The sequence below is a fragment of the Dermacentor albipictus genome, unplaced genomic scaffold (genome assembly GCF_038994185.2).
Source record: "Dermacentor albipictus isolate Rhodes 1998 colony unplaced genomic scaffold, USDA_Dalb.pri_finalv2 scaffold_17, whole genome shotgun sequence".
NCBI lineage: Eukaryota > Metazoa > Arthropoda > Arachnida > Ixodida > Ixodidae > Dermacentor > Dermacentor albipictus.
Genome location: NW_027225571.1, coordinates 10,568,518 through 10,579,685, shown reverse-complemented (window position 1 = coordinate 10,579,685; position 11,168 = coordinate 10,568,518). Strand labels below are relative to the sequence as shown.

At 50.9% G+C, this 11,168-nt stretch overlaps 1 protein-coding gene across 1 annotated transcript; it reads right to left on the bottom strand.

Moving 5' to 3' along the window:
* Positions 1-1,084: 1,084 nt before the first annotated feature.
* On the bottom strand, positions 1,085-1,879 carry LOC139052067 (micronuclear linker histone polyprotein-like). Its single transcript, XM_070529135.1, has one exon. It carries the CDS (start codon positions 1,877-1,879, stop codon positions 1,085-1,087), a length of 795 nt encoding a protein of 264 aa, XP_070385236.1.
* Positions 1,880-11,168: the final 9,289 nt, after the last annotated feature.

Sequence of the window (11,168 nt, the reverse complement as noted above, 5' to 3'; positions counted from 1 at the left end):
AGTCGGAATCGGTTGGCGCAGGACAGGGGTAATTGGAGATCGTAGGGGAGGCCTTCGTCCTGCAGTGGACATAAAACAGGCTGATGATGGTGATGATGATGATGATGATGATGATGATAATGATGGAGGTGGTGGCCCCCCCCCCCCGAAAAAAAATCCTGGGTACGTGCCTGGCTCTTTTACAGTAGTATTAAACTTTGCTGACTGCCTAATGTTTTCAGGAAGCGAGTTCCATATTTTGACACCTATATAATGAATGGGTCGCTGGCCGTACTGGTTCCGACATATCGGCACGAGAAATTTCTGGAAGAAGTCTGAGCGACTGTTAAATGCCGATTAATTGAAGATAGTGGCAGGAAATGGCGTGTTGCATCTCGTTATCGAGCACACTATGAGGCAACGCGGTAATCTCGCAGGTGCGATAATGACATGATGGTGTTCGCAAAAAAAAGATTACTTGACCGTGTAGTAAAGCTAGCCTAGTTGATTATCCGTAAAGCTTTCTTCTGAAGCCGTACTACAGGCTCCAAGTATGTTTTGTATGTAAATCACCAGGCTTCAATACAGTAGGCTAAGTGAGAATGAACGAGACAAAAATACAAGGTTCTGAACGTTTCGAAACTGAAATTACTCCGCACATTTGTAAATACTAAGCATGCGGAAGAGACCTCACCACTCAGCCTATCGATATGAGGCTTCCAGTTCAGAGCGGAATCAGGGGTTACCCCTAAGTAGAGCACTGAGTCGATTTTCCTATTTCATCACGGCAAATCGTAATGCGGCATGGCTCCTCAAAAGGCTTTTTCTTAAACTTGCCTTGCTGTGCATGCATTCATAAAACTCAAGACACCTATTAAGATTAACAAACACCCTTGCAAACCACCTCTGCAAGCAATAATTGTACAAATGGCACCTTGGAAGCGAAATTTATTTTGGATTATTTCCGAGACGGTTCCGGTCGAAGTTCCAACAACGCAACGAGGGCGCTTATTAATTTTTCGACCTTCAACGGGTCGCCAAAAAGGCGAAACCAAAGTGTGGATTTCCTCTAGATCCGACCGGCGTCCTTCACCGATCACTGGGGTCACTTGCGTCTGCCACTTTTCGCGGCCTTGGCAGCACTCGTCCGCTTGGCCCGCCGTGATCTCGAGGAAGATCTACTTGCCGCCATCTTGGACTTGGCACGCCTGCCTCCACGGCTCGACGACGAGCGGTTGCTACGGGCGTGGCGGCGCCGTCTCCCGCCAGTCTTGGTTGCCGTGCTCGCTGCAGACGAGGTGCTCAGGGAGCGGTGGCGTCGGCTGCGGCGTCCCCGCTTTCTCCCGTGGGTGCTCTCCGAGCTGGTGCGGGACGTCCCTCGGTGACTGCCTCTGTGCTTGCGGCCACCTCGGCCGCGGCGGGACGAGTGTCGAGATCCGCCACGGCTCCTTCCCCTCCTGGCATGGTGGTGGCTGCTGCTGGCGTGGGAGTGACTACGCGAGCGGTGCCGTCGCTTGGTAGCCCTGGCAGCGACCGAGGAGGCATCTGCGGGGGAGGAGCTCCGTGGTTGCGTCTTGCGGCTCACTTTCGGCGCCTTTTGTGAAAGTCCCTTGCTGGTGGACGGGACGTTCACGTCGGCGTCGCGTGCCGCTTCATCGGAGGCCTTCCTCACCTTGGCTGAAGCCGTGGTCGCGTTGGCTTTCGGCGTTCCTGGTTTCACAGACCGGGACCCCGTCGTTGGTTTGGACGGGTCCTTGGCAGTCCTTCCTCGCGGCCGCTTGACGACGGGTGCCTCTTTGGATGGACTGCCCCCGTCGTCGGCAGCAGCCGGCTTCCGCTTCGCCCGGGTCTTCCTGGGCGGGGCCGCTTCCTTCTCGGCTTGACCCTCCTCGAGCGTCATGGCGGCGGGGCTCAGCGTCCTCCTCGCTCGGCGTCAGTTCTCCGCGGCCACTGGCTCGACCCGGCGTCGTCCTCGGCCGTCGAGCTCACCGGGAATCGGGTGGAAGGCCGGGCCTCACGGCGAGCAGCGCCCGCAGTTTCGAGAACGGCCGCCTGCCGTGGTCTCAGCCGGGGCTGCTCTGGCCACTCGAGCTGCCTTCGCGAGCCCCGTGCAACGGCGCGCGGAGGGGCGGGCTTTTTTTCTCCTTCGTCGTGCCAATCATCTCGCGAGCGGCGCCAGCTTTTGCAGCCTCACACTGCTTTGGATTGTTAGCAATGCTAATTCGAACGCCGTAAACAATACGTAGTGCCTAAAAAAAGTGTGCATTTATTCACAATGATTATTATTACCGGATGCTGATGGAACAAATCACAAGTTAGAAATGCATTCGTGGATTTCATAAAAGCGCGTGTTCCTGGGACAAACTGTGTGGTGCTGCTTTAACAGAAAGTTGTGTTTTAACTTTTTCTTTAGCGATAGACAATGTTCCTTTCTTTCTAGGTCTTCAGTACAATATCACTACAAATAATATTCCAGCGCACATTGCATCATAACATATTTTGCATAGACATGTGCTCTTTCCAGAAACATACGTTGCCAAAGAAAATAATAAATACCGCAAACATAAAAGCTCTACAAAACGCCATTTCTGCATCCAGTTGATAAAAACAACAATAAGAAACATGATAGCTACAAAAACAATAATACAAAGGAAATTCAGAATGTACATAGCAATGATAAACAACCCAGGAATGGTGTCTGAAAAGGTAAACGGTCGATACGCGGGCGTTCTACGGATACAAAGAAGAAAAAAAAACTAAGACCAGTTTATCGCTCATTCCATGCGGTGAAGCGGTTCCTGGATATTATGAAGGACAGGTGCAATCTGCTCTTTTCCCACAGGACGTCTGACAAAACGTCTGGCTTTTGAGCTTTGCTGTCCTCGTAACACATTTTGCAGTTCCACCTTTTCGGCATCTCTTGAGGATGGTCTGATGAGAAGCTCGGAACGTTACTTCACAGTTCGTCTGGAGTCATGCACCGCTTTCAAGGACCTATCGCTCTCAGCGTGGTTGGGCAACTACAAAATTATGCACCCAGACATATGTGTGTGCAATTTGGCAGATTTTCTTTATCGGCTCCGCAAAGAAGAAGAGTGGAAAGAAATCCCGCGCCGTTGTAAGCTGTCGTGCGCTGCTTCGTGGTGCTGGGCAGGCATGTCCCACGAGCTACCTTCTTTTCGGGAATAGATGTTTCTTTGCTGCCGATGGCAGCACATCATGACTAAGCAAGGTATGCACCCTGAAGATAATCAACAGCGCTCTCAGGTCGCGCAATAAGATCGGCAGGTAGCGCACACAAGGAAGGAAGCCACTCACGGCCGTAAAGGAAAGTCGCCGCTCAACAGCTGCGGATGTGCCATGCTGACTCAAAACACCGAATCTGCTTGGCTGTCATCTTGGGAATCATCAATCGAGCCCTCATCACTAAATTCAAGTGCGGGTGCGCAGCATAGTTTGGAGCGCGACGCTTTTCTCGCGACGCAGCCGCTTGGGGCGACGCCATGACTTTCGATTAATACGCAGTGGGCACCGGCCGCGCTCCTTGCCGGGGGTTTACGCGAGAAGCGACATCGAAACTGCTGGAAACCGGTAGAAAATTCCAGGCCAACATGTTGGACAGGGGGCAGACCTTCAGAAATAGAATCTGGTGGAATAAAACGAGTCGGACTCCAAACCGAACCTCACTAGTGAACAGCTGGCGTCATTTTCGGGTAATTATCACCGCTCAGCACTCTCGGACAGACAAAGCCGGCAATTTAATTTGTTTCTCGAGAACTGGGAGTCATCTGAGTACAAAGTTTTGCTGCTAGTGCGGCGTAATCCTGAGCGACGCACTTTCTCCAGAGAGGCAGAGGGTGACAGCCACGCCCCTTTTCGCTAGAACATACGCACATTAGTTCGCAATAAGATCCGTTAAAAATCGGGAAAATTTATACTGATTACGAAAGTACAGTACGTGTACTAGATGTTGGACGGCGTCAAGTTGATGAGAAACGGCTACAACGTGTCGAAACCGGCCATCTAAGACATCGATAACCGGTGATCGATTTGAATAGGCGAGGGGGCGAAAGAGTTAATGTGCATAGCTTATGAAGTAGACTTCTGCTAGAAAAATTTAAGCCATTTGCAATGAATGGCTGCTAAGCCATTGTTTTTTGCAATCTTGCAATGTAAGATAATTTATAAACATTCAGCCTTATTTTTACATTATTGCAGCGAACAGAACACACCTTACTGTAATCGTTGTATTACCATCCAGCGACTCCCAGGATCAAATTTCAAAGAAATTTTCTGCTTTAGATAATGACACAACATGATGCTTGTCTTTGCCTCATGGCGAAACCATGCACCTAAAATTTATTCTCTTCTCTTTGATTATTGCCTGATTTCCGATAATGATCGACAGAATCGTGGTTGGTCCACCTACTTGGTCCAGGTTAGAATTTTACACGTAGTTCCTGAATGACCGTAATTGTAATGTCCACGTATTCTATAATTCGCGTACAATATAATTGTTTAAATTCTAAAAAAACACGATTTCATACCATTGTTGCAATCTTAATGACCCTAGGTATGTTGCAGTTAGGCGAGGTAAAATCAGGAAGCGGGTGACACGAGGTGTCATGCTTGTCGAACGAAGGATTTTGTTCGGAGGCGTACGCACGCAGGTAAGCACGACACATATTTAATTAAATTCAAGGCTTCATGCCCCTTGTGCAAGAAAGGCCCAATTGTCGTGAAGAATTCGCCGACACTCGCCACATGCCCATTGGCACATAGCCGATGACAAAAGCTCAGTGGCTCAAGTTGTCTATACTATAGCCCAGACAGCAGCAAGCACATGCCTAGAGTATCAAGTTCTCTTAATACATCCACAGATACACCCGGTGAGGAAGCAATGACGAATGCCAAACCCCGGAGAAGAGGCAAGGAAAGCTCCGCTTTAGAATTGTCCAAGTTAGAGGAAGTGGTACATGTAGAGTATAAAGCCGATTGTGTGGCAGACAAGTTGATTAGCCGATGATTTCTATTATCCTGGAAGAAGAAGAAGCATGTGCTTGCTGCGGACGCGTCCGCGCCAGCTCTCGCTTTCTCGCCAATTTAAATGTGTCTTTTGCCCAGTTTTGTGCCTTTTCTACCCGGAATCGGATTCTTGAAGTACGTCTAAGGAGACCACATTTCGGCAAGTGCGTGACATCTGTACTTTTTTACGAGTGATATCATCTCTCGCCACCCCGCCTCGGGCTCTAAGCCTAACGGCGAGCACGGCCGCCGCCACTAACGCCCGTCTCGACTTCGACCAAGCCGTTGCCGACCCCAAACCTCCCCGCGCCCACCCCGGCGGTGGGGTCCTCCAGCGATCACAACAAACGAGCCTTCCACCCAAGAACGATCCTACAGCGATGGCATACGAAGTCAATGGCCAAGACATGAGCCCGGAAGACTTCACCGCAGACGCTGGGTGGACTATCGTGGCGCCGCGCCCGTCAGTAACCAAGACTGCGTTGAGCCAGCCCAACCTCGTTAACCACCAGCGAAAGGGAGGAAATAAGAACGCAACCGCCTCAACAGCGAGAAACTCCTCGATCAAAGCAAGCAGAATGCCCGCGCTGCCCCAAGATGATATCAAAATCGTGATTCGCATACGTGGCGGTATCAACATAGCCAAGGTAGGCCAACTTACGGTCACCAAAGCAATTTGCATGGCTGCTTGCATCGAACCTAACGAGCGAAGCGAGGACACGATATGCCCCAATTTGAAGCAGAACATCATGGTGGTCAGCACACCGTCCGAAGCGAACGCAGCAAAATACCTCAGGATCCGCAGCATTTCCATAGGAGAGCAAACGTTTGAAACCACTGCATATAGGACGGCGCCGCACGAAACGTGCAAAGGCGTTATAAGAGGGGTTCCGCTAGATGAGACGCAGGACTCCATAAACCGCAAGATCGTCAACCCACGCAACCCGCTCGCTCTGGCGGCAAAGAGAATCAAGGAAACTGGCACGGTCATCATAGCCTTCGACGGCTTTCGAGTCCCGAACTATGTCAGATACGACAATGCCCTGATCAAGTGTTCTCTTTACCGCAAGCAGATCGCTATGTGCCATGTGTGCGGCAGACTCGGCCATCGTGCGGACGTGTGCCCCTCGCCCGACGACGCAATTTGCAAAGGCTGTGGACTAGCTAACCCTAACGCAGATCATGTGTGCACCTCGATCAAGTGTGCGCTCTGCGAGGGAAATCACGTCACGGCAAGCAAGGAATGCACGAGCCGCTTCCAACTCCCCTACGTCGTCCGAAGAAGACGAGTTGAAAGAAGAATCGCAGCAAACGAAAGTCAAAGCACCACGAGATCAGGAACAATCGCCCTGAGTCAGCACGACTTCCCGCCGCTCAAGAACGCCGAGTGTAGCACCATCAACGACAACGTGGCCGCCAACGCAGATGCTTGCTTATCCGGCGAGCGGGGCCGCTCGAGATCGAGGAACCGCGGTCGCCTGTCGTCACGATCACGAGGACGCTCCAGGAACCCAAGCCAGAGATCCTCGTCAAGGATACGATTCGCCCCCAGCCCACGAGTTGGCGGCGATGATCGGTTGACGTGGGCCCAACGGGTTCAGCAGCACCAACAACAGGAGCGACAAGAACATCAGCACCAACAGCAGTCCTCCAGCCAGGTGAGTCCGATGGCACGGCCAGAGCAAGTAGAAATAGCTAATACGATTAAGAGACTAGAACACGAAAACAAAGAGTTAAGGCAAACAATCACGCAACTCGTCGAGGAAATCAGACAACTCAAAACGCCACCACCCTCCGACTCTAATCAAACCGAAGCCCCATCAGAAGCCATGGTAGTAGAGGTACCGGTCGCGGAATCCACGCGTAATCCGCATAAGAGAAAAGCCGTGACAAACACACATCCATCGAGCACGGACAGTGACATTAAGGAAATCAAGGACCTGCTAGGCGGGCTTGCAACTACCATCGCGTCAATGAAGGAAGGGCAAGACAAACTTGCGACGACGGTAGGGACCCTCAAGGAAGGTTACGACAGGATAACGTTACAAATCAATCACATGATGGAGACGATCAACATCCATGGGGCAAGGCTCAACGCGCTAGAAATGGCAGACCACCCGTCTGTGACGTCACAGTCTACTCGGGCGTTGCCGCTCGATAGACAAAGCAACAACGTGGCCTCACAAAGGCCACCGCACGCCAACAACAAATATGGCTGTGCCAACTGAAACGTTCGCCTTTGGCAATGGAATTGTAGGGGCTACGTCCGCAAAAAGGCCCCCCTGCAACAATACATTCGAGCCAAAAAAGACAAACCCCAAGTCATTCTCCTACAAGAGACAAATACCGCTACACCCTCGCTATCCGGCTATGACGTGACCGCAACGACACCGCAACACAAGTGTAGAGGTATCGCCACGTTGGTCAGCAACATCATCATCAGCCTGGTCACGCCCACTGCAGGGCAAAGGTCTCTCCCATATTTCTCCAACAACCCCGGTCATGTACTAATTGTGGCCATGCGGTCCCTGCAAACTTCTTAATCTCATCCGCCCACCTAACTTTCTTCCGACCCCTGCTACGCTTCCCTTCCCTTGGAATCCAGTCCGTAACCCTTAATGACCATCGGTTATCTTCCCTCCTCATTACATGTCCTGCCCATGCCCATTTCTTTTTCTTGATTTCAACTAAGATGTCATTAACTCGCGTTTGTTCCCTCACCCAATCTGCTCTTTTCTTATCCCTTAACGTTACACCTATCATTCTTCTTTCCATAGCTCGTTGCGTCGTCCTCAATTTGAGTAGAACCCTTTTCGTAAGCCTCCAGGTTTCTGCCGCGTAGGTGAGTACTGGTAAGACACAGCTATTATACACTTTTCTCTTGAGGGATAATGGCAACCTGCTGTTCATGATCTGAGAATGCCTGCCAAACGCACCCCAGCCCATTCTTATTCTTCTGATTATTTCCGTCTCATGATCCGGATCCGCAGTTACTACCTGCCCTAAGTAGATGTATTCCCTTACGACTTCCAGTGCCTCGCTGCCTATTGTAAATTGCTGTTCTCTTCCGAGACTGTTAAACATTACTTTAGTTTTCTGCAGATTAATTTTTAGACCCACTCTTCTGCTTTGCCTCTCGAGGTCAGTGAGCATGCATTGCAGTTGGTCCCCTGAGTTACTAAGCAAGGCAATATCATCAGCGAATCGCAAGTTACTAAGGTATTCTCCATTAACTTTTATCCCCATTTCTTCCCAATCCAGGTCTCTGAATACCTCCTGTAAACACGCTGTGAATAGCATTGGAGAGATCGTATCTCCCTGCCTGACGCCTTTCTTTATTGGGATTTTGTTGCTTTCTTTATGGAGGACTACGGTCGCTGTGGAGCCGCTATAGATATCTTTCAGTATTTTTACATACGGCTCTTCTACACCCTGATCAACCCTACACCCTACACCCTGTCAGCAACAAGCTAGCTCACAAGACGCACAAAATTAATCACGACCGCAACGATTGCGAATTCATTCTCACGGAAGTCTTCCCTAGAGCCAAGAACGCCAAGAGCATATTCATCCTAAACGTTTACAGCAGCCCCAAGCACAGAGCACAAAAATTTAGGCAAATACTCCAGCTCGCCCGCAACCGTGCCTGCGACAACCCCATGATCGTGGCCGGGGACTTCAACGCCCCTAACACGGCCTGGGGATACGTCGCCAGCAGTGCCAAGGGGAAGTACTTACTAAACGACGCCGATGAACTTGACCTAACGCTCATCACGAACGCCGCGTACCCCACAAGAACGGGTAACTCGGTCAACCGCGACACAACGCCACATCTCACTTTCGTCCGCAACTTTCCAAACTATCAGTGGAACAACCTCTTCGAGGATTTGGGCAGCGATCATCACATTGTTGAGACAGCGATTGACACCCCATCCAGAGAACCCAGAAAAATGACGTACGTCGACTGGGACAAGTTCCGCGAGTTCAGACACGAACGCCGAATAGGCAATGAATCAATTGAACAATGGACGTCGCAACTAAAGGCCGACATTAAGGCGGCCACGAAGGAAATAGAGACAGATCTCCCCGTTCAAAGCATGGACAGCCGACTGGCTCACATGCTCGAAGCCAAACAATCGCTCACCAAGAGATGGAAAGAACAAAGACACAATCGACGGCTGAGGAAAAGAATTTCTTACCTCAACCGGCTGATTGCAGAATATTGCGCGCAACTACCTTACCAGCAATGGAACGAGGTGTGCGACGCCGCGGACGGCCGCATCAACAGCCGGGCGACGTGGCAACTGCTCAAGCATCTTTTAGACAGAACCAGAACCAAAGCGGACCAGGGTCGTACGCTGAACAGGATCATGCACGAGGAACTCAAAATTACCACTGAAAATGAGCTCATTGACCGTCTCGCCGACAAGTACCTCCCTCTGGCCAAAAATGCTAGAGGCACGACCACCGAAGCATATCGCGGCAAAGCCAACCCAGAGCTAGATCGGGAATTCTCAACCGAAGAGATACGCACAGCGCTTCAGAACCTAAACAGCAAGTCAGCGCCGGGGCCGGACGGCGTAACTAACAAGGCACTTAGAAACCTCGACGAAACCTCAATCGAAACACTCACAGAGGAAATCAACAAAATCTGGAGGAATGGAGCCCTACCCGAAGATTGGAAAACGGCCCTCATCGTGCTCATCCCAAAGCCTGGCAAGGCGCCCAACATCAATAACCTCAGGCCTATCTCGCTGACGTCTTGCGTCGGCAAGGTAGCCGAGCACGCGGTTCTAAACAGGCTCTCGAGGCATCTCGAAGAAAAAGATGTCTACCCCGCAGCAATGATCGGCTTTAGACCCGGACTATCCACTCAAGACGCCATGAAGCTCCTCAAGCATGAGATCATTGACGCAGACACGAGAGACGCGAGAGTAATCCTAGGGCTAGACCTCGAAAAGGCATTCGATAACTTATCACATGACTACATACTCGACACGATTTCCAACCTCGACCTCGGCACGAGACTCTACGCTTACACAAAATCGTTCCTGAGCGACAGAACGGCCACCCTGCTTCTAGGGGAAATCAAGTCCCAGAAATACAAACTCGGTGGCAAGGGCACACCGCAAGGTTCAGTCATCTCTCCGACGCTTTTTAATCTTGCGCTAGCCGGCCTAGGCAAGAAACTGCATCTAATCGAGAACGTCAGATACACGATATACGCAGATGACGTAACGCTTTGGGTCCCCGGAGGTAGCCTGGGATCAATTGAAAGCGCTCTGCAGCAAGCGATCGACGCGATCGAGGAATACCTTGCTCCCACCGGCCTGCGGTGTTCGCCTGCGAAGTCGGAGCTCCTCGTCTACAAACCATCGAGAAGCGGTCCCAAGCCAAAGCACGAAATCAGAGACACACATTCGATTACTCTCAGAAACAAAAGACGGAGGAACCATTCCACACGTCAGCAAAATCAGAGTCCTTGGAATGTTCATTGAGAGCAACGGCTCTAACGCCGCGACAGTGGAGAAGATCGTAACGAAGTCGAATAATGCCTTAAATCTCATACGACGCGTGGCAAACAGACAACACGGCCTTAAGGAAGAAAATCTGCTCAAGCTAACACACGCCTTTGCGCTATGCCACTTCACCTACGAGGCGGCCATGCACAGATGGAAGGTAGCGGAGAAAGAAAAACTCAATGTACAACTGAGGAAGCTAGTCAAACTAGCGCTGGGAATCCCCAAGAACACCGAGACAGAGCTCCTGCTGCAACTGGGGGTGCACAATACACTTGAAGAAATCGCCGAAGCTCAAGAACGGGCTCAATGGACAAGACTCTCTGGAACCAAACCAGGTAGAGAAATCCTAGCCAAACTAGGTCATGACACCACAGTAATGGAGAAACTATATCGAAGCGTTCCGACGGACACACGCAACTCCTACACGGTTCGCCCACTCCCACGGAACATGAACCCCGCGCACCATCAACCCAGAAGGCTGCCACGTGGATCGTTCATCCTGCGCGAAATACGCGATAAGAACATCTTAGCCTGTTTCGTAGACGCGGCACAATACCCGACCAGGAAGGCTTTCGTTGCCACCACGATAAATAAGCAAGGTCAAGTCACAAACGCTCTCACAGTCAAGACCCACAAGTCCGA